A 24,754-nucleotide genomic window follows, 5' to 3' on the forward strand; every position below is an offset into this window, starting at 1 on the left:
CCCCTGCTGCTGTTGAACCTTCTGAACAGGAGAAGGAAGGAGATTTGGAGGGAAGGATCATGTTGCAGAGATGGAGTGAAAGGACAAGACAGAATGTAGAGACAAAGGAGGGAAGAAAAGCACAGACAAAAATAACATGTTGAAGGTTTCCACTGCTGATACCTGCAGGAGGAAACTTTCCACACATTCATGCACAACCTGTAGGCGTCCTTGAAAGCCCAGAGACAAGTCTTCCTTCTTTTCCAAGCTGTGCAACGTATGAAAGACAAGATCAGATTAGAGGGGGAGAAAAGGTAAAAATGTTGAAAAATGGTCCCTGGGAGATTACAGGATAAGATGGCGCCCCTGTAAAAACAGAAAAAATGAAAGAAATGACAATTTAGAAGGCGTGTAGAGAAGCGTTCCCTCTGGGAGATCCGTCAGAGATTCCCTGAAGTTAATGGGCTCTGCAATTTCAGGAACGGCTATAAAATAAATTGGAAAAAGCGGGCGAGACATCTGTTAGATTAACTGCAAAAACAGGAAGAAACAATTCACACTGTTACACAATACACCTCCAACCACATATCCTTGAACCAAGAGTTGGCAACCACTCCAAACGTTACATATGGATGAGCAAAAGAAAGATTGATGGGAAAAGCAGAAAGATGCCTCAGAAAGACTAAATGTGGGTTGAATGCTAACACGGACAAGTATTTTTTGTTTGACAGTTTAATGAACTTAGTTGGGATCTGTTTTTAATTTTAGTGTTTCAGGTTTAAAGAGGAAAAACAAAAGTGTCGTGGCCGTCGATGAAAGAGCTCACTCTGATTGGCTGCTGGGAGGCAGTGATGAAAGAAAGCTAATGCCTAATATGACAGGTCAAAGGCAAATTATTTCAATTCCCATCTTCTTTTGCTCTAATAAGTCGGGAAATTTTATCAAATTAAGCCGTTTCTACTGCGTGTAACTTTTAACAAGAACAAAATTTCAAGCGTCCTTGTAGCCATCTGTGCGTGGAGGTAGATCTAAAGCTGCTCATTTTTCACAGCCTTTACCCTCCCATCACATCTACACGATCGGCATGAGCACTGTGCGTTTCCCGAATGTCTTTGCATCTTTAATTCTTCCTTTTAAACTCACATTTTATTTCTGAAAAGCTGGCACAGCAAGAAACTTATTGAGACCGTGAATGAACATGAATGCATCAACAAAAGTGGCCACTTTAAACTTCCATCCCCTTCAGTGTATACACAGCACGTCTTCAAGAGCCAAGAAAAAGTCCAGTTGCCCTTATTCAAGCTCCTATGTCACACGAACACTTTGTACATACAAATGCTCTGTCTTTTGTGTTTCTTTCTTGCCTAATTTACAGTATTGTATTGTCATTGAAGTATAGTCTCACACTCTCCTCACAGCTCTCCCTTGCACAGACACACACACACACACACACACACACACACACACACACACACAGAGGGGCAGAGGGGTCGTCACAGTGTGAAATCTCTCTGTGGTTTCCCTCAGCTCCATTCATGCATGTCCTGCTCCTCCACGCCAAAGTAAGCATGAGGACAGCCCACTGCTGGATATGACAGCCACACTCGCACACAAAACACAGGCGTCTTTTCCTAGAACACACTGGGTGCAACAGAGCTGCTCTATTTCACAAATTTTTCCATTGAAATTAAGCAGACTTAGAGTAGTTGTACTAGATTCTGTGCAAAAATTCATGATTTCCTCACGATAAAGACGACAGACTTTTTATATCCCCAGACTGAATTAATCACGGTACACTTAGTTCCACTTTGGGTTTTATGCTGAAACATCTGGTGGTGAGGACAGCTGTTTCTACTAATACAGACTTAGGAGAGGACAAGAGATATGCATGAGCTACTTGCACGATTAAAAGGTGTGTAATGCATATATATATATATATATATATATATATATATATGTGTGTGTGTGTGTGTGTATTCTAAGCGTAGAAAGAGGAGGGAAGTTTGTAAATACTTTTAACAGGCAGTCACTTACAAACTGTAGCTGTCAGATCCTCCACGCTAACTAATTCACCGTACAACACACAAACAAATCAAATCAGCCTCTGCTTTATGAAACCCCACGATAGCTGCAGTGTCCCTGTTGGTCCCACCTGCTGCAGCGATGCATGCAAGCACACACACACTCTATATGTTATATACTCTCAGCAGCAGGAGAGTTGGTGAGGCATGTGGTCAGGACTGTTTGGGTAAACAGCAGGAGCCTGTTACAACAAGACATCGCAACAATAAGGGCTTCCTGTGTCAGAGAATGAGGGCGAAAGAGAAAAAGATCATCACTGTGCTCTGTATGTGAGACCCACTGGAGTTTGACTTCATGTGTCTGCATTGTTTCGTCGCACGCTGTGTGTGCAGACGTGTGTTAAGTGTGCATGTGTTGGTAGCTGTTCAATGTGGAGCTCAGCAAGTCAGTTATTTCCCCATCAACAGTACAGTCCTGTCAATATTAACAATGAAGCTGAAATGTAGCTTTAACTTAAGCTGTTAGCCACTTAATTAATTAATTAGAAGAAAATGAACACGCTGAGGTTTTGGATCGTTGCATTCTTTCAAGCAAACACGTGGGTACTGCCCTGCTTGGTGCACAATCCAACAACCAATAAATTGTCACATTGCATTGGAACTTGTAGCAGGCAGTTTTTAACGTGTGATGTTTTATAGACAAAGCAATTAACAGGTTAACTGAAAATGAGTTGCTTGTTGCAGCCACAGCTGAGTGACTGTAAAAACTTGACTGCATAGTAGCACCAGGCAGTCAGAGTATTCACTGTGCATATTGAGAAGTTAAGAATGTACATTGAAATGCTCTGTAGATCATTTGTTCTTTTTTTTAAACTTTAATTATATTTGTACCAGTTTTCATCATATTTTCTGTAAGACTGATATATAACTCTGTATCATACCATCAGGTGTTATTATCCTGCATCAGTGTTTGTTGTGTTACCCGTTTCTTTCGAAGCAGGAGACAGTGACCAAGGCCTCCTGTAGTGAGTGGACAGCTCTCAGCGGGGAGGTGCTCTGCAGGGCTCTGTTGTATGACATACAGTATGTGTCAGAACGCTCACCAACCTGAGGGCTAATACACATCTGAGCTGTGTTTTCTGTGCACGAGCAAGTCCTCCTGAAAGGTCGGCTTGACCGTTAGGTTTCCACGTTGTGTCACGCGCAAATTTGAAATGATTTTTAGATCAGGCAAGTTCCCACGGCCTGGTTTGGAGTGAATAAACCAGACTGCATATTGTTGTCACACGGTGGTGTTATAGGTTAATTTACGCATGACTGTAATAAACATGTAATGAATATATAAAATTATAATCTTGGCCACCTGTGACTGAAAGAGATCTTGAGTTTTCAGATGTATTTATTCATCATCTCAGCGAGCAGTAGCTGTATATCATCACTTAAGCAGCTCTGTTCAGTCTCATGCTGCCTATCATCACATATAGAAATGTAGACCAATTTACAGATAAGGGTTCTTTGGAGGTGAGTCACATTGGGCCACACTGATAAACAGCTTCCATCGGGTCTTAGTGCTGTTAAATCCAGCAACCACACCGTGTCACTGCAGCTGCATGGGAATAAAACTAATTACGGACTGAAAAAGTCTATCAACATTTTTCACAAAAATTATCACAAGGTTTTCTGACAGGGTAGTTGAAATAGTCCTCTCTGATGGACAATTTCAAAAAATGTCCAACTTGTTTTTTGGCATTCATGCAGGAAGAATCTTTTTTAAAGGTCATTTTATTTTTCAGGGTGAATTTTCTGGCTGTTTGGACTTGCTGACTCCAATGTTAATTTATTCATTTATACATGTATTTGTATGTTCCTTTTTTAAAAATATCTTTATTTCTTGTATGTACACATTTCTTTCTCATTTTAATTTCTTGTAATGCATTGTTTTTATCCACACTTTGGTTGCTATTCCTTATAGCTTTCGCTCTAGGCCAGTCAGGCTTGAGACACAGTCAAACGCCAGCCCCCAGTGCTCTAAGCCAATCAGATATGAGCGCAAGGTGTCTGCTTCCTCTTTATTAACTTTGTTTAATAAAAAGGCTACTTCATCTACTGCATGTTTCACATTAACTGTACCAGAATATGTTACAGTACACATTTGAGGGAAGAAATTAACAATACAATAACTGAATATTCTTTCATATTACAGAACTAGTAGTTTTTTACTTTGTTAGGAGCTTGTTTTATGAGTTGCTCATTGTAACCTCTCTCTGAGTGGTCAAATTCTTCTAAAAATAGATCTGCAAATTGCTCATTCTTCTCATCCTCGGCATTTGGCTAGATAGAAGATTATTATTCAGGCTTGGGTAAAAATGTGAAAGATATATTTATTTTGGTCGTCAGGTTTTTTTCACAGGTCTCTTCAAATTTATCATAACTTCATAAATTTGAAGATTCTTTTCATCTACAGTTCAAAGGAGTTAGTATGTGAAGTGCATGCTCAGCTAACTACGCAAACATATTTATGGGGAAATTCTTCCTCCTTCTATTGGTTGTGTCATTAAAGATTTTCCCTTTTTTTGCAAACAAGCGAGCTAAAAATTTAGGAGACTCACTCGTTACGACTGACTGTTCATTTTTTTAACTCCCCTTGTTCTAACTGTGCTCAGTGCGACGTCGTGATTTAAGGTGGTATTTTTCTACACCCCCAATTTGCACGTTAAAACCAGAGTATCTCACAGGACTTGATTTGAAGTTTATTTACTGGAATGCCCATGTCTTGGTGTAAACTGGAAATATTAAGCAAGCTAAAAATCAGGATCTCTGAACAGAAAAGTAATATTAAAAATAAGGATGAAAGATCCCCAGTAGCTGGATATTTCCAAACAGTTGGCCATGGTGTTTGCTCCTTGAAACTGACAGAAATGATGACATTGCAAATACAAGTTGACGCTGTGATGAACTGGCGACCTGCCCAGCGTGTACCCCACTTCTAGCCCGGTGGCAGCTGGGATGGATGGATCGATTAATCATCATGAACTATGTATACAATCCAGAATCAATCATAGATGTCAACAAATAATCGAAAACAAAACAGCATTAAACTTCTTAAAATTCACAGCATTTGGTGAAATTACACTGAGTGAAAAGGCAACAAAAAACAACGACGACTCAGATGTCACCCAAAAAGAAGTAGCTCCTCATGTTCAGAGGCATCTTCCAGCTAAATCAACCTTTAATTGAGATAATCAACTAAATCCCTAACCTGAGCCTGTCCCCTGTGTCTCCCTGCAGATAAGGGAGAAAAGAGGAAGCAGAATGGAGTGAAGGATAAAGGGAAGGAGAGAAGGAAGAATAGTCCTGAGAAGAAAAAGGAGAGATGGAAGTCAGAGAACGGCTCCCTGCTTAAAGAGCTAGGTACTGTGTGTGTGTGTGTGTGTGTGTGTGTGTGTGTGCATGTACTCCCTGCAGTGTTTGCAGTGTTCCCAAATGATCAAAAGCTCCTCATTCCTTGAACGCATGCTTGTGTGTGTCTGTTTTCTTCTCAATGTTGCAGTGCATTAGTAGCCTTGATGCATTGCTAACATATTCACTAATTTAATCTCACGAGCACATAATGCAAAAACAACACACAGAGATGATACCACAACTGTTTAGTCACTGATGGGACCTTCTACCATTGTTAGCATCCTTTACATGCTGTTTGTTATTGCTTTTACTTCTTTCACCAACATAATGCCTTCACCATCCACACTATCTTGCATTCTCAGTTATTGCTATAGCTCCAGCAAATCGACCACAGCTTCAATCTTGTGAGAGTGTATCATCAGTCACAGTCACATTCCTCTCTCAGATTTTCTGCTCATAAATCACCTTGTTTTAACCTGTGGACATAAAGTAGATTTTCACCTATATAAAGTACAACATCATTAGGTTTACTGAGACGAAGGGAAGCTTTTGAATTTCCAGATGCATTACTTCACAAGGTTCTTTCAGAACTACGTGTAGTGTTTGATTTAAAAACAAATAGACTTTACTATTACAAACAGTAGCTGAATTTGTCCCTATGGTGAATTTAAGATGTGATACTGAACTGGAGGTACTTTGAATTAGTGTTTCTCTGTATTTTTCAAACATATGTAGTGTGTGTGTGTATAGATATGAAAAAGTTTCCAAAAAAAGCGTCTTTGTGCTGCATGTTGTCTGAACCAGGACCTTGCGTCAGCTTGTTGCTCCCATTGCAGAGAGTGAATGTGTCCATGAGCTACCAGTTTAAAACACATCAGTCCAAACAGCTGAAGTTTGCACCATTTCAAGAAGCATTCTTATTTTTTTTCCTGTGTTTTCCTAAAATGCACAAGCACTTGTCCACACCTCTGTGTACTTCATCCTCACAGACTTCTGATGAACCAGTAAACCCATTAAGATTTTGTTCATGCACAAATTGAATTTGGACAATCTCTGTGGAGCGAAAACCTTGCGCACCCCCTGAACCGCTGTTTTACATTTTCTGTGTTACCCATGTGTAATGAGCTTTACACCTAAGATACGACCCCGACAGTCAGTCATTCAGCACGCTGCAATAAAGTGACTGCGATCTGACGTGTTGATAGAAAGCAAGTAGTTTTAAAACCGATTATTTTCATCTAAAAAGCAAAATCATGGGACGTTCACAATGATGTCGAGTTACTCTACTTCTAATTCTAAATGTGTTGTGCTCAGTAATATGTCAGTGTTACGTGATTTATTTGCATGCCTGTATATGAGCGTGGGACTCACTGCTATAAGTGATGTCATCCTTTCATGCTGTTATAGCTACAGGCTTGTCTCTTAGGAAGTAGCGGTAGTTTCTGGACAGGTTCTGTTTAAACATGCTGCTTTGTGACCGGTGTCACAGTGAAAGAACAAGTTTACCTGTGGGTTGAGATTGGGAGACCAGGTGCGTAAGAACGAGGCTCAGCAGCTCACCAACCTGCGACGCAGTTTTAAAAAACCGCAGCAGCAGTGGTCGTTGAGGGAAACAAGGGCAGAGGATAATGTATAAAGAAATATCAAACAGCAGTCAGCACAGAGACCACCCAGGAAACCGTGGCTCTGTCAGTGGACAGGTTTTTTTCTTTTTATTGGCCATTGATATTTACTGCCTCTAATGCATTTTGCTTGCTAAACCATGAAATGATTCAACAAAAGTCAGTGTCTGAGGCACAAAATGCAAGCTGCAGCTGGTTTCTTTTAAACTAAAGCTTCATAGAAGGATACTGGCTTTGTGTACATTGATCTTTAGTCATACAGGATTCTGACATGTCTGTTATGATGCCTGCACTGAATTTTATTCAGCAGCATATCTTCATTTTGGCTTCGTTATAGGCTCATGGCAGTCAAAATGTCTGCACTTAAACAGCTAAACCTTTACCATTACAGGTCATTTACACTTGATTGAATTTGCTTCTCCCTTTTTAGGACAAGCAAGTGCACTTTGTAGTTTACTGTGACGGGCCGTTACCTATTCATGTTTGTTTGTGATTGGTACTTTATGTGAATAGCTGCTCACCTTTTGTGTGCTGTGATGTGCAATTCCATCTATACGTTTGACCGTGTGCTTCCTTTATTGTCCCTGTTGGTTGTGCATGTGAACATCTTGTACAATTATGCGATTGCTCACCGTTGCTGTGTGTTAATATCACATCCACCCACTCTGGGACTGAGAGCCTGTTAGCTGATGTTTACAATGATGCTGTATGTTGTGGACGGGTAAGTTATAGGGCGGATACATTCGTGTAAGTAGTCCCACAATCAAAATACAGAGGTTTCTGGCTCTGTGTTTGGCAAACACATGGTAGTTTTCACTCCTAGTGACCCAATAGTCTAACTGCTAGATAGAAGAAGGGAGCCACTCTGCTTGTTTTCTTCATTAGAGACGAGGTTGGGTGGGTAATAGCTGTCAATTATGTGGATTCCTCTCTATTTAGAATCATTACAACTACATATGATGCTCAGAGGACAGATGTTAAATAGAGCTTATATGTATGCAGATATATGATAGATATTCATCTGGCCACCCTATGAGAGTGAGCAGAAAGAGGCTCAGTGTCTTGCTTGAGGGGAGTTGAGCAACATTTGATTGACAGAGTGGCAGCTGTGATGATTGATTTTTAAAGCTTTTACATTGTCAACAAGAGACAAGCCACCTGTCTGGCTGTTTAGGAGAAAATTAACATTTCAATGCGCTGGCATCCTCATAAAAGTCTAAAAGATACTCTTCTCTGAAGCACTTGATTCATCACAAAGCAGCAGAAGGGGTTTGTTTGGTTGTTTTTCCATTAAGACGAAGCTTGGAGAAGAACATTTATGTAGCTTGAGTTTTTCAGGAAACAATCCAGGTTTGTGGTGGAAATTTGTTGACTGATGTGTTAAATCAAGGGAGAAGATTAAAGAAAAGCAAGTGTTCAGAAAAAGTGAAGTTTCAGATTTTAAATGAAGTATTTGTCCATCTGTTCAGGTCCCTCTTTTATCTCTGTTTGGGTGGAAAATTGACATTCTCCCACATGTCTGCAGCCTGTAAAGTCGTTTTTCCTGACATGCTGAAAACATCATCTGTGTATTTTTTCTCAGACGCAGCTGCTTCATGGGACAGTAGAGCAGTGACAGTTTGATGAAAGGTGGTGCTGTCGGTCCTGGCAGAACCTGAGCACGCTTTCAGGATCAGTGTTTACGCCTTTCAGATAGTTTCTTTCAGATTGCTTTTATTTTGGAAACATTTCACTCCAAAGTTATGTAACCATTGGAAACCATTTAAAAAAGGTGGAGGCACTTAAAATGCTGCCAATGAAACTATATATTTAAAGAGCTTAAGTTGAAGATAATAAAACTACTACGTAATAACAAGCTGGCTTCCTCTTGAAACAAGCTCCTCTGCAGTAAGAAGACTCTTGAAGTAGGATGATTTGTAATCTTGCATAATATTTGTTTTTGTTTAGTTTTTTATCCTGATCTAATAATGAAGAATCCTCTGCATTCTGTTAGGTGTTGTGGGCTGTGCATGATTAATATCTGAGAGCCTTAATGAAAGTGAATTCTGATGACTAATTGCGCAGTCTAATTCCATTTATCCTTTCATAACAGACAAACAGAACACATAAGACACTAAAAAAGCATGAAGAATCCCTAAACGGGACATCTCAACCCAGTGACAGCAGCACATGAAACTCAGAGAGCTTTGTTGCTGTGATCTCAGAAAATGTACGTGACAGAAAGTTGCTAAAAGCTACTAAAACCAAAAAGACAAAGAGCTACCTGCTGTTATCAAAGGATTGAACCTGAAGCTGCTGGGCTGATAACAAAGCATACCGTGACTGTGAGGGATTATTCTGCAGCGATTTGCAGGAGTCGTCTGCAGCTAAGCTTAACTTTGCTGCGTTATTAATGTTTCTGTAGGGTAAAATCCATAAATGCTTGCAGGAGTTTGGAGTTTTGCCTTTAATTCTTTGGTGCTGTGCAATCCTGCAGTCTACTGAGTCGCAGATGACGGTTGATTATGGATTCAATAAACAGAAATACTATTTAGACTATTTTAAGGCTTCACAACTGAGCCGTTATTCGCACACTTTCAGTCCACTGAATCTGGTCAACATTGTCCAATGAAATATGACAGAGATAATTGTTTGAAGGTTTTGTTTTGGGCTTTAGGGGCCTTTTTTTTTTAATAGTCGCTTGACAGAAAAGGGGTCAGAGTGGGGGGAACACGGGCCAGCTGCATCATGGAGCTTCAGCCTCAGTACATGGGTCTCCCACTCAGCCAGTGGTGCCCTTTAAGCTTTTCAATTAAACTTCTAAAAAGGCATTAGTTTGGGAGCATGCCAGTTCTGTGCAAGAATGAGAACAATAACATCCACTTATACAAAACAACATTTTCTTCATGCGAGTGCTTTAAGGTGACCACTCCACTTTGCTGGAGCATACCAAAGAACCAAACCTTCATCCTTGGTTTGCAGGTGCCAAAGTGTTGAAGTAAACAGTGTAACAAAAACAAAGATCTATAGGAAAAACTACATTATCAATGGCGATGTAAAATGAGTTGTTTCCTGTTTTATCACCAGGCTAAGTAGCTGTAGCATGATGAATTTGAAAAAATGTGCCCTCCTTAACTTTGCATGTCCTGTGATGTAACAATTGCACATGCATTCATTGCATGTTGTTGCATTCGTGCAGCTGTAGATGCTCAACTTCATCCGCCAGTTGGCTGCTTTTTCCGTCTTTAAAACAAAATACAGGGCTGCGCGGTGGTGTGGTGGTTAGGACAGCATTAGGGTTCCAGGTTCGAGTCGTGGAGTTTGCACGTTGTGTGGCCCTGTGATGGACTGCTGACCTGTCCAGGGTGTACCCTGCCTCTCACCCAATGACAGCTGGGATAGGCTCCAGCCCTAAATTTTATTAAGCTGGTATAGAAAATGGATGGCTGGATGGATGGGTGAGTGTTTCACCCACACACAGTGACGATAGGCAATAAAGCAGGAATTTCTACCTTATACTAATGTTCCAGAGCCAACAGTGTTTTCCTTTGGAAGTGAATATGATCAGTAAACAGGTACATGATAACACAGGACGGGAGGATGGTTTGGCTGTGCCTCACTTACTCCCTGCTTTGATATCATCTCCCACTCTTCTTTTTTTTGTCTGTCCCCGCTCATCTGTTTGTGTCTTTTTTTCAAGTAAATCCATCCCTCATATCTGTCCGTCTGTCTCTCTGTTATGAAACTCCCTCTCTCTGTTTTTCTTTCCTTCTCTCTTTGTCTGCTGAAGGATAAGTACTGCAACTTCATGTTGTATACATGCTGGGAAATCATCCAACAAAATATATTTCCATTACAAACAAGTTCTTTATGTGTCCATGTATGCTATCCATTGTTGGTGTTATATATAGAATCCTGTTCCCTGTCTCAGTGTGTCATCTCTCTGTTTGTCTATGCATGCAGTATGCGTTCATTTTTCACTGTCTCGATGTGTGTGTTTGTGTCAGACCATCTGTTCTCTGTCGGGTCTGGTCCTGACTCTCAGAGCTTTTTTTTTCCTCTTGGTGTACTTGGATCAAGAAGACAAAGATGCAAGATAAATCTTTCTGATATACTGTCCTCTGTCCACACTGTTAGTTGGCTGTGCCCAAATTCACATCATGATTTAGGTGAAAAGAAAAGGGTTTTGAATATATCCTGGTGTTACCTCCAATACCCAATAAAGACTTTTGTCTATAAAAAAATCTACAAATAACTTCCCTCTGTCTCTGAAACCTCATACATCCTTTTTTTAACCCTCAAATACATGGCTCTTTTAGATGTGTAATGACCCTGAAAGTTTTTAAAGAGTTTCGTAGCGTTTAGTTAAACTTTATATTATGGGAAAGACATTTTTCAGGTGGTCAAAAAGACAATGAGGCCTAATTAAACATCAGAATAATGTGCGATCATTTACTTTTTGATAATACAATAACAGAAAAAAAAAGTTTTAATTTCTCGGACCTTTAATATTAGATAAATACAATTTAAGATGAACAACAACACATAACAAATAACGCCATGTCATTGTTGACAAAAACTACAGCCAGAATTAAGAAACATTGTGGAGAAAGTAAGTCCACCCTTACTGCTTCCGTAGGAATTAAGAGGCTAAGTAGCAGCCAGGTGCTGCTAATCGAATGCACTTGATTGATTGATCATAATCAAGTGTGAGCACCTCTATAAAACCTCTATAAAACTGCTGGTTTGGTGGATTCAGGTGTGTGTTAACACAATGCCAAGGAGGAAATACATCAGCAATTATCTCAAAGAGGCAATTGTTGCTGCCGATCAATGTAAGGCCATTTCCAGAGTGAAAGATTATAAGTGGAAAACATTCAAGACAGTTGTCAAACTTCCCAGAAATGGATGTCCCACCAAGTTCATCACAAAGTCAAAGTTTTGCTCGGAGAAACTGCAAAAGGCAGATCATACAGGCCCCACTGCAGAAAGCCTCTTCTCTTTAAAAAGAAATATGCTTAGGTTTGCAAAGTTGCATCTGAACAGACCACAAGACTTCTGGAACAATATCTCTTGGACAGATGAGACCAAAATGGATGTCTCTGGTCATAATGCACTGCAGCATGTTAAGCAAAAAAATTTAAGACAGCAGATCGGCACAAACCCCTCATAGCAACTGTCCAGCATGGTGATGGGGGGGTGATGATTTGGGCTTGTCTTGCAGCTACAAGACCAGGGTACCTTCCAGTCACTGAGTCCACCATGAACTCTGTATAACAAAGTATTCCAAAGTCAAATGTTACTCTGTCTGACAGCCAAAGCTTGGCTGAAACTGGGTCATGAAATAGGACAGTGATCTCCAACAGAGCAGCAAATCTACAACAGAATGTCTGAAAAAGAAAAGACAGACCCTAAGACAGCTATGCATAGAAATTATGCCCACAAGCCTCAATGAACTGTAGCAACATTGTAAAGAGGAGTGGACCAGCGTTCCTCCTCAACAATGTGAGAGACTCACAATATCACATAGAAAGTGATTATATGGAGTTATTGCTGCTAAAGGTGCTTCTACAAGTTGAATTGTGGGGTGTACTTACTTTTTCCTCACACTGCTCCTGCATTTTTGCTTAGTGTTTGTTAGATAAATAATGCGACAGTGGATTATGTCGTGTGTTGTTGTTCATTTGAGTTTTTATTTGCCTACGGTAATTTATTTATTTTTTTTTTATTACATCCTGATATGTAATACTTTAGAACTGTAAGAGGGTGTATTGTCTTTTTCACACGACAGTGCATTAAAAAAAAATACCGCCTTGAGATCGTGGTGAAATATGATAGAAACACAATCAAATAAGATAAAACCCAAAATTTAGTCGTATTAATACATGAAACGGTATCATTTAAGGAAAATGAGAGAAATATTTAGCAAATCTCTATAAGCTGTGAAATATATATGATGTTTGTATTCTTTTGTAGAAAAATCATTTATGAGCTGTCAGCGTCAAAAACTAAAAGAGGGATGTTGATAAATACTTTTAATAGCTTTTTATTCCTGAGATAACTTTGATCTTTCCAAGGCTCTATGTCTTCATATATCATATAGACATAGCAAAATACTACAATGTAATATGTTTAGGTTTCTCTTCTGTCTCCATCTCTCTGAACTCTGCTCTCATTTCCTTTATCCGGCCCCCATCATCTTCACACCTCTTCACTATCTGTTTTTTCCCCTTTGTCACCTATTCCCTCCCTCAGAGCTCTCCTGATTCCTGCAGAGGCACGCTGCGTCATGGAAACAACCGGCTTACTGTGTGCATGTGTGGGTTAGCTGTTGTTAAACGCACCCTAACAGCACCTCCTGCTGTCCTACTTGGCATATTATTATGGGCAGTGAAGGTTTACGAGGAGCTGGGGCTGGAGAGTAAGAATAGGTTTTGTCAAAACTCGAGACATTTATGCTGATATTTATTTGGGCACTAAGGATTACAAGGGGGCAGCTATTCCCCAAAGAAAATGCATCGTCTCCTTGTGTTCTTCAGATTCATTGCAATCCTTGGCTAAATACCAAGACGAAATTTCATTATTTTCCCATTCACTAAATGATTCACGCTCTTCTGAAAAAGGTCACGGTGGGACTGTTTCTGTTTTGCTTCACAATAACATCTGCTTCTCCTCTAACTTAGAGAAAAGCTAAGCTGTGTTATGATACAGCATCATGTATTATTGTAGCTGGTTGTAGCTAAAATGCGATGGTACCCTCAGCTGTGGCTGGTCTGCACCACTGTGGTTAGAAAGAAAGCCACAGGAGCTGGTTCATCCACCAACCAGTGCTGACACAGACTGAAGCTCCCTGATTCTATGATTGTGTTTTAGTTGTTACAATTCCAGTAACACGTTCTTTTTTAAAAGAGATCTTATGCCACAGTGTGCATGCAGTGAGGGTTTAGCTGAGTGTTTTATTGAGACTTTTGTAGACCTGGTTCCCTTCAGTGGATGGCAAACATGTTGGTCACAAATACACACTATATAACCACAGAACCATAGTCTGAACATCAGCAGCTAAAGAACTAAACAATAACTATACTAAGCCACCACTTCACCCACCGTAAGCAGGCACAGCAGATATGTTTACAACAAGCAGTTGATTAATGAGCACTAAATGCATCATGCAAACCCTTACATTATCCCTTCAATAAGCTGGATCTCTTTTTTTCCACTTGTAACTGCTGTGTTTCTCTTAACTAATAATGTATGTTGTTGGAACAGAACAATCGACCTCAAAACTTAATGTGACAGAACCCTTATAAGTCTTATTGAGGGATAACGCGAAAGTGATCTTGATATAAGTTCCCCACCATGATATTTTGGGGATTCTTTTCTATTAAGCTTTGAAGATAGCACTGTTTAATGGCAGAAATGCCCCTTCATATGATTTTGAAACAGAGGAAATACTTTGGACTTTTCCTTGTTGACTCTTGTACTGATGCTGGCCACATACTTTTTGTAAGAAACTACCTGCATAGATTAACATTGATTTAATGTTCCAACATAAAAAATAGCTTGGAAAGATTTGTCATCTATATCTGCCACATAAATTCTCAGCTTGCTTGTATTCAAATTGTGTAGGTTATTTATCTAAATATCAATCATGTAATCTATTCAGCAAAATATTTTAGCCTTTTATTAGTGAGTTATTTATATTATTTGGGTATTTAGTTATTTTTGCTCCTATAAATGCATAACAAGTGAATTGTTTTTTATAAAACAAATAAACCAACATAAGATGGACTGGAAGTATAGCACAACACAAATCGGATGGGCATGCCACATAGACGGATCAGCCCCGCATCATTGTGTGCTTACCAATGTTTTGGTATCAGCTGAGTAACAACAACATTGTTGAGTAGAGTGACTTGTTCCATGATGCCGGCTTGCCTTCCACACACCGTTTCGCTTCTGTTACTACCTCCCTTTTCAGCTTAAAGACATATCAGTCCTGCCCCCCATGCCGCCCGGCTCTGTACTCGTCGCACATGACACCAATCCTAAACAAAGGCACATCAGTCTCGGCTCGAAAGGCATATGTGAAAAGGCCGGATTTAATATTTTAAAAGAAAAAAATGAAAAAGGAGCCGTGAAAATTATACAGACACACAAGCAAACACTTAGAAGCATTGAGTGTTGTCTGCAGCCTCCCACATGTACACTGAATACACTTCATTGTGCACTTCAACATAATGCTTAACATTGACAGTTTTTTTTTTTTTATTATTGTTTGTTGTCTTTTCTTTTTTTACTGTTTTTGACGTGGCTCTTTGTTTTTTACATTTTGGTCATCAATATCAGAGATCTAACCTTCACTTTCCTTTAAATGTTGTGGTCATTCAGTGTAGAATCAGTAACCTTAGTTTAGGACAGAAATCTGCATGCTGTTTGGATACATAATGCTCATTTTACTGTTTGTACATTTAGATGTGATTATATCCAGAAGACTGGGTGGGTTTTTATACACCAACTGACAATCTTGGAAAAGGTTGGTGAGACTTAGTGGCTTGTTTTCAGTATTCAGCTATTTGGACTGTGCTTTATGCCCTGTTAGTACTATTTGTATTAAATTCTCACCTTGAAAAATGGGATGAGTTGAAGTCAAATTTGTACATGAGTGAATTGATGGATTCAAATAGAATTAGGTCATTAAAAGACAGTTGATGGAACTTGAAAATTTCAATGCATATAGCATACAGGTTCACCCCCCTCCCTCTCTGCTATGCTTCATCTCTTGCCCTTAAGCCCCTGCCCACAGTGCACAGAGGAACCTGATATTTTTTTTTCTTCCACAGATTGTCTCATGCATTACTTTCAGGCAAACAGCAACTAGTTTCAGCAAACAGCAACTTTTTATGTATTTTCTGATTTAAACATTTCAACGGCACAACTCACGTATTTTGTTTTTCTCCTCCTTTTCTCTGTCATATTCCCCTTATTCTTAATTTCATCTTTTCCTGTCTGCAACCTCCACTCTCCCTTTATATTCCTCTTCTCCTTCCTTCAGGTTTGTCAAAGTCCTTCCCACTGGACAACTCTTTGTTCGACAGCTGGCTCGCCCAGTCTGTTCAGATCACCGCTGACGACATGCTGAGCCAGTGGGCTCTGGGTGACCAGCATCATGACAAAAGCGGCAGTCTGCTCTCTGACCAGGTAGGGCTTCAGCTGCAGGAGGCCTAAAAGATGATGGCTGTTGATAAATTATGATAAATAAAAGAAATGCTTCTTCATAATGCAGCAATAGATTTAATTCAAACGTGGGTCTTGCTTGTTGAGCGTTCCCCAGTTCTGGTCTCATGTCTGTGGTATCTTCACTTTCACTGCAGACCTGTTTTTTTCCTCTTTTCACTCAGCTCCTGCAGGGTGAGGAGAGTCTGCTAAACCTCATGATGGAGAACTCCATGCAGTCCGCCTGGAAAACACCCCAGCTGGGCCGCAAACCCCGAGGGGGCAACAAGCCCCGTGCCAGAGGACAAGCCGTTTCTCCCACCCAGCCTCAGACGCCCCTGCCTGGAGCGGCTACATCTGCCACCAGCAGCCCCTCCACCACAAAAAGCCTCTGGGCGAGTGTGACAGAGGAAAAGTCCAGTCCTGTAGGCCGGAAAGGGGAAAGGTCTAGGGGCTCCTCCAAGAACCTGCACCACCATGTTCATTACCACCAGACCAGGGGCTCTGACCTTCACAGGGACCCACCACCACAACCTCCAATCTCCAAAATGGATTCCTGCCACATCTCTGAGGACCGTGGCCCATGGGACAGCATGCATATGGGGAATGGTGTTGCATCGGGGGCTGGACCTGGTTTCACGGCAAGCTCATCTCCACCCCTAGCCTCCAGTCTGAGTATCATGTCACCTGACGCTGGGGTGATTCTCCGTGGTGGGACCCCACGGACACGTCTTGCTCGCCAGGGTAAGTCGAGGGCGAGAGGATCCGTAGGGGGGCTGGAGTCCACGAACCTGCCTCTTACAGGGAGGGACGCATCCCTGTTGGATGCTGCTGAGACTGATGGGTACTTCACTGATGGTGAGCAGAGTGATTCAGACACACGCTCTGGCGGACGCAAACTCCGACTGCCACAGTTGCATTCTGGGAACGAGGACCTGCTGAGGAGAAGTGTGCTGGCATCCTAAAGAACAGAGACATGGACATTACACACATAAAGGCAGTAATCCAAGCAGAGTACTGCGGGCTAGTTGTCTTTTTTTTCCCATCTGTGCCCAGTATAAAGTCTACAAACCATGACTGGATGGCTTTGTTCAACCAAATCCCTGTCGAATCCATAAGTGGAGAATTTCTTCAGCTCTTAAACTGCTTTGTTTTTGGGGGACTTTGAATGTAGCTGTATATTATACAGTAACGCTTCTCCACTGGACCGCAGTTTATTGTTAGCTCATCATATGACCAGATACATTTAACAAATAGAAAACAAACCTATAGTATATTCTGTTTTTGTATATTTCAAATTCAATTTGTTTCTGGGCATTGAAGTCCCCAGTTCTGGCCTCATGTCTGTGGTATCTGCCAGACTTGGGAGCAAACACTTTGGGGCATTATTATTATTATTATTATTATTATTACTCAAGCTGGTTTCAGGGTATGCTACATTCTTAGTCTTTATGGCCCAAGTTGCATCCAATGAGTCTTTGTTTTCTTGAATATGTTCGATGGAAAGATTTCACACCAGAGTTGGTCTGAATATGTGCAGAGGGTGGCATGGGACAGCATGTATTCAGCCTTCAAAAGCACAACTAGCTAGCCATAAGAGCTGTAATGTAAGCATTCGAGTGTATAATAGATGCTCGATCGGGGTTGGGGTCAATTTCTTTTTGATTTACTCTGTTGAAAAATGTACACTGAAACCTTCATTCTCAAATCTGTTTTCATGTCCTAAAAAACAGATCTCCAGCTTGTTCGTGTTTTTTAAATTAGCAAACAGATTGACCCCAACCCTGGTGCTCTGTCAGTCACAAACACAGACATACTCACATACAAACTAGCATAGAAAATCCCTTTGCTTACATCTAAGCTGTTGTAGAAATTTTCGATCAGACCCTTGTCAGCTGCTGTCAAATTCTCCTTCAATACACTCCCTCCCCCACACACATACACACAAGTCTTTGAAGAAAAATCATTGCAAAAACTTTGTGCCTTCTGTCGTTTGCCCTTACTACCCTGTAACCCCTCCCCAGACTACTAAATCAGCCAAACAATCAATGAGTATATCAATCAGTCGTTTCTCAATCGGATTTGTTACAATCAAAGCAAAAGGAAACCGTGGTGGATCGGTTACAAAGCGTAACCAGCACTGGGCTCCTTGTCACCTTAACAATTGAATAGTGCCTAAACATTGGATGTAAATGCAGCATTTGCCATTTATCAACAAAGCATCTGCAGCATTTTGCGAAGCAGAGCTACACCATGCTATCAGTACTAAGAGCTGCCTACTGATCAGAGTCCCCCGCCCCCCAGTTGCATCACTGCAGTCCAGAGCCATCAAAACAGAGTTTGGCCAGGTTACACTGTGAGCACTATGTTGTTGCCTCTTTGACAGAGTGACCCCAACAAAAGAGTAATTATACAAGTTTCATGTGTAAAATAAAAAAGAAAACAACCCCCACCAGCACCAAAAATAGAATTTCTGATCAGTGTGTTAAAGCACCTTCTTCCTGAAGGTGTGTGAAGCGTTACAAGGAAAAATTACAAGGAAATTTGAGCCTTTTTCGTATGTTTGTTTATGACAACCAGGCAAATTTGGTGTTCTGAGTGAAATACTCCAAAAATCTGATTGGGAGTTTGTGAGTCAAAATCTGATCTATGTGAAAAACTGATGGCAATACCCAGCCCTAACTGATGCAAGTTCACACAGGTGCCTCTTTACAACCTCTCAAATTACTGCACCTTGTGCCCAGTTGACATTCTGTGAGCTGGTGAGTTCAGCAGCTCATTTTCTGATCATTCACACAGACCTAACTGGCTCACTCAGACGTCATTGCATGAACTAGAAAGACATCTTTTTATGAGCCTCTTAAAAATGACTCCTTAAAACCATAGTTTCCTCCCCCAAAAAAGCATTTGTCCCTTTTATATGAAACAGTATCCGTCTTGTGTTTCCATTTGAATCCTTTGTGCAGCTGATCCACATCAGTGGATGATTTCTCCAAACACCAATCTTCAACATCAAAGTTTATTCTGATTGCAGTACTTTCAGGCAACAAGTGTTAAAAGAATTTGGTTACCTCAGATCGTGCAGGTGTATCTATGCAGTTTGTAGTGTTGGTGCAATAAGATATTTTTAAGCAGGTTTCATGGCACCAGCATGGCTGCCACTCAAGTTTGACGTGACCAAGCTCCTGTAACTGATGGCTCACTGCATGCAACCTTCGCAAACAAAGGAAGACGATGAATAACCCGTTTCTGAGGCCTGCACTTTTGAGTTGTCTAATTGAAATTTGTTTATTTGTTTGTTTTGTTAAAAAAAAAACAGATTTACAGACTTCTTGTTGCTCTCTCATAGAGTTGTATTTTGTAAGCAGTCCGTGGTATTCTCAGGGGTAAAAAAAAAAAGAAAAGAAGAAAAAAAAGAAAAAACTTTTAAAAAGAATGAATAAGTTAAAAAGTGTATGGAAAGAGCAACATAAGACATAGATATATATACACATATTTTATATCATACACAGTATACATGAATATATATATGTATATATACATATATATACATACACACATATATATATATATATATATATGTATGTATGTATATAGATATGAAGTGAGGTGTGTATGTCTGGAAAATTTCTTATTTGGCGAGCTTCATTGTTTGAACTCCAACACGACTACTACTGAGCATGCTTCTTCTCTCAGTGTGCCCATCAGCCCTGGGTTCAACAGTCCCAACAAGGTGTGTCGGTTACCAGATGAGATGGGACAGTTCATATATTCTTAGCTGGGTGGTCAAACACAAAGTCAAGATTCTCTTTACCCTCAGCCCACACATCTGGGCTCAAAGTGGGGTGAAATAAAGCATCACAACTTAAAGGGCTGCTTGACCCAGCACTGATGAACAGACATTTAAAGTAGAGGTACAAGTTCACTCTTCTTTCTCTGTGCTGTCTGTACGGACAGCCTCTAACTGGTCTTTTAGGAGCGACCACGCCAAAGAACAGATCTTCATATCAAGGCAGCATATTTACATCTGACCTACACAAACACACATACACGTACTCTGTCTCTTGATTTTTAAGATGAAGAATGTTAGAGAAGGTGTCAGACGACTCGATGTTCAGGTCAGCTTGGATTAATCCAATTCAGTCAAATGTGGTAAGCTCAGGCTCGGTGCCGTGGTGTTATGTGCCCCTCTCTGATACAGGGAGTGTTATCTCTACCACAACACCAACAATACCCCCAACCTGGATTCTCGCAGATTCACACACACACACACACAGGGATTCACACAGGAAATGCCTGCTGTCAAAGCAACGAGCTGGTGATGGTTACTAAACACAGATTCACACATATTTACCCCTTCACAAAAAGCCAAATGCTGCTTAAATGAACTCACAACACAGCTTGTCTCTCTTATACACACACACACACACAGATAGAGTACAAACACCAGAGCTGGTATAACAGGGTTATAATGTACAAGATGAATAGTTTTTTTATGTATATGTGGTTCTGACTGCATCAGGAAGCATGAGCTCACTCAGAGTGAAACACCCCCTAACAGCAGGAAAGTATTATCACAGGTGACAGCGGCTGCATCTGTCTCCGTTGTCCTTCAGGTGTAGCCACCGTAGAAGATTCACATTGTTTTGTTAGACTGTGCAAAGCTTTGTCTTACGCAGTTGCAGAATTGATTTGACAGCCTGGATACAGAGCAGGTGGGGGATTTTTGACTTCTACGTTGGCTATTACAACTGACCATACGGACATACACAACAACGACAAAACTGTTTCAAAGCGAGGATGTGGTGAAATATCCGTACGACCCACAAGATCCTCCTCCAGGTGGTTGTTACTGTTCGTGTGTTGCTAAGACAGAAAAATGTTATCTTGGTTTCAATATTCAATGTTCAGAGTAGCCTGACGTAGTAGACAGTGATATTAGAAAAGGCCTCACATGTACGGCCTTAACATGTAGTAGCAAATGCTAAGGCTTCACAGTGGTGACGGAAAAAAGAAAAAAAAGTATTTTATTGTTTTTTTTAAAGCACCTCTTTTGGCCTAATCCTCCTCTGACGGGAATTGTAGATGTAGTTTTTTCTTTTGGTTTTCCCAGATTCAGTCAAATGTGAAATCAACATCATAGAGTCTTATAAGGCAAATTACCATGCTGGTAATAGCAGTTTGGATCTTTTTTCCTATATGCTGTGCAGCCTTAGCAAACACAAACTGGTTATTCTATATTTACAGTGTGGCTTCAATGCCCTCTCCTTCCGCTTACTGTAGACTGGAGTCTTTTGCTTTTTCTTTTTTTTTTAAATCAATATCCTCTAGAACACAACTTCAAAGTCCTCTGTGTGGTATGTTGGTGTGGGTGTTGGCTCACAGCCCACATTGTGCTCTGATGTTCTTTGAATTTTGCAACTCTGTCAGCTCCTATTTTTTACATGATGTAAGGTCCAGATTTGAACGTTTTTTTTTTTGTGGGTTTGATCTATGATACTAGTCACAGTTTGGACATTTTAACCGCAGAAAGGACCGTAAGTGTCAGCAAAAGATCTGCTGGAATAGTACTTTTTTCAAACGGAACAGTTAAAGTGCATAGTTACAGCAATCTGTGCAGTGGATACTGCGCAGCACTGTATCACAGCTTTGCACATACTGAACAGGAGCATGTGTGAGAAAAATTCTCCTCCAGGTGTTGTCATGAAAGCTAAACCACAGAAATAAGCTGCCAGGCATGAAGCACACAATGGTAGGTCAGAAACACACCTACAGACAGCGAGGCATTCCACGAGACACGAGATGAAAAAGCTGTAGGTAATTGGAAGCTGGCCTGCAATTCAGAAAGCTGCCATTTACTGTACTGACTGTTGTAAAACTCAAAGAAAGACATCACTGCACCAGCGGGGCTGAGTTCTTCAGAGCCCCCTCAGCTGGACAACGGTCATGATTATAATTTTTTATTAGCAAGTGAATTTATGCTCGACCTGACAAAAGAAATGGCGGGCTTTATATTTCAGGAACTGCACCAGGATGACATATGTGCTGAGGTGGTTTTAGGGAACGAGAGGAACATTGGGACACTGTTCGTATAATGTCTCTCTTCCATTAGCTGTTGCTCCTTTACTGATTGAGAACGTTGTTTCAGGCTGACTTGGGATCAGTGAAAACAGGATTAATGATTGATTTGCTCTGTAACACAAAAATAACCTGATGGGCTCAACTGAACGCATTGTTGCTGTAACAAAGGTCAGTGTAAATGTAAATGAAAGATTTGTTGCAGATGATGCACCAAGGATTCTTGAGATTTTTTTCTTGGACTGAAATCTCATCCAAAATGTGATGCTGGGCTGAAAATTAAAGCAAATGACAGGAACTGCTTAGAGTTGCCTGTTTGTTTAGTTCCTGTTTAGCTGTCCTCTGTCAGCCATACAACCCACCAACCTACCACTGGACTTCATACACATCAACAATAATGTATTATACTGTTCAACAACTACTACTAGACATTTTCAGTGTTTTTTAAAAAGCATTTGCAAGCTGTTTTTTTTTTTTTTTTAAGGCTTAGCTGGCCGCTGTGGCTCGTATCAAACTAGAAGGTTGACTCATTATCTGCTTCCACTGTTTTTACTAGCACTTTGCTTTCTTCTCTGTTACAGCAAAGTTATGACTTGCAAGATTTTAACATCCACAAACCAGACACACTGCACAGATGGGAGGCTTAGTGAGACAAACAGAGCTACCATGGAGGAACAAATTGTGTTCTGAAGTAAAACCCAAACCATTGGAGTCAATGGTTTGATTCACAGATTTGACAAAAATTGCTCGACTTATCAGAAGTCATATAGTCAGCAACTAATCTCTCTCGTATGGAAAAAACACCCCCAGATCTAAAATGGTAAACAATCCCAAGTTCCAGTTTCTCTGCCTTGAGGGTTCATTGCCTTTTTTCTTATGGTACTGAACTCAAACACTGTTGGTTTGATAGACATAGCACCAACGCACGTAATGGATCCGAGTCGTATGGATTCACGTCTCAGACGACTGATTTCACTATCACAGAGAGGCTGCAACTGATTGTTTTTGTCATTCAAATGTGTTGACTACTTTTCAGTAGATTTTTTCATGCGATCATTTGACATGTGAAATATGAGAAAATTACAAAAACCGTAAACAAACCTTGACTGACAGTACAAGTTTGTCACCTTATTGGTTTACATCACTCATTGCATCGCTCTGTTTAGCATGCAAAGGTTTTCAAGAAGGGGGAAGACCGTCTCTGATGCTGGGGGGACATTTAGCTCTATCTCCAGTACAGCATAACTTGAAGGAGAAGCCAAACAGTGCTTGCTTCACTCACTATATCTCAACCAAACCATTTCTGCTTCCAGGGTAGCTCAAAGTGTTTATCGGCTAAATCTCCCATCTGCAAAAAAAAAAAAAAGGGGAAACTATCAAAAAACAGTGCACCTTACTCTGCATCCACCATCCAATCTTCCTCCTCCCGCCACATGCAAAGTCCGCTCTTCTGCTCCATCCTGACTCCCTATACCCCCCAATCCGCACCCCCAGCGCTCCCGTCTCCCTGTCCGGTTATCAGCCTCCTCAGCAGGCACGTGGCTTTTTCAAATCGCTTTTGAAGCACATGATGATCAAGAAAGGAAAAAAAAAAAAGACCTCTGTAGCTGCAAGGACAAATAATGACAGACGTGAGGAGGAAAAGATATACCACTCAGCTCTGCTTTACTTACTCTTGAGGAGAGAAAATGTGAGAGAAGAGATGTTAAAAAAATGCAGAGGGGAAGGAACTGCAGAAAGAAAGAGTACAACTTGTTCTTTCCTCTGCATTCTGTTTGCAGCCTGTCTGCACGGTCAGGTTAACAGGCAGCTGTTATAAACAACACAGACCCTCCTCTTCCCTAGCTCTGTCTTTCTTTGTACCTTCTCTGCTCTAACGTTCTCCCCTCACATAGCCAGGTCTCTATCCAAGGTTTCTCCTTACAAAGTATAACAATCACATCAGAAAAGCAGAATGGAAACTGGAAAATAATACATGAAATGGCAGAAACAGCCTGAGAAACAATTCAGCTTTATTACAAGACATTTTAGTACTGACCACCACGTCCAAGAAACATTTGGTTTGCTTGGACAGTTGTAAAGCTGTTGGACTTCTATAACCCTGGTATTTTATTTATCTATTTACACTCAGACTTAGTTTTGAGAATTAAAACATATGGTCAACACTAACCAATAAAAATCTACTTCTTCATACATCTCATCTGATACCTGGATGGAAAGTTCCTTAAGGGTTTCTGAGAATGAACCATTTATTTAACTTCCGTTAACATCTGGCATCTGGTTTTACCATTCTGCTCCTGGGAGGTTCAGGTTCTGCTCAAACATGCATCACTGCAGACAAATGAAGGTGTAAATACAAGCAGCGCTCGCTGAAGATCCATTTGGCTAAAGTTACTATCTCCCACGGCGACATCAGGTCGCATTAATTATAGGTTTTGCCTGGAACCTCACACAAAGTGA

At 40.6% G+C, this 24,754-nt stretch overlaps 1 protein-coding gene across 2 annotated transcripts in view; it reads left to right on the plus strand.

Moving 5' to 3' along the window:
- jade2 (jade family PHD finger 2) overlaps positions 1-23,667 on the plus strand; it is a 175,479-nt gene extending 151,812 nt beyond the window's left edge. The window contains exons 12-14 of one of the 2 annotated variants that reach the window (XM_072375200.1): positions 5,289-5,411; positions 16,056-16,201; positions 16,402-23,667. In XM_072375200.1, coding sequence (XP_072231301.1) covers positions 5,289-5,411; positions 16,056-16,201; positions 16,402-17,181 — 1,049 coding nt within the window. In that variant the 3' untranslated portion in view covers positions 17,182-23,667. The remainder of the gene's footprint in view (positions 1-5,288; positions 5,412-16,055; positions 16,202-16,401) is intronic. The other variant, XM_072375201.1, reaches the window with a different exon arrangement.
- The last annotated feature ends 1,087 nt before the right edge of the window (positions 23,668-24,754 follow it).

Source organism: Leuresthes tenuis, unplaced genomic scaffold, assembly GCF_036924035.1.
Source record: "Leuresthes tenuis unplaced genomic scaffold, fLeuTen1.0.hap1 SCAF_21, whole genome shotgun sequence".
NCBI lineage: Eukaryota > Metazoa > Chordata > Actinopteri > Atheriniformes > Atherinopsidae > Leuresthes > Leuresthes tenuis.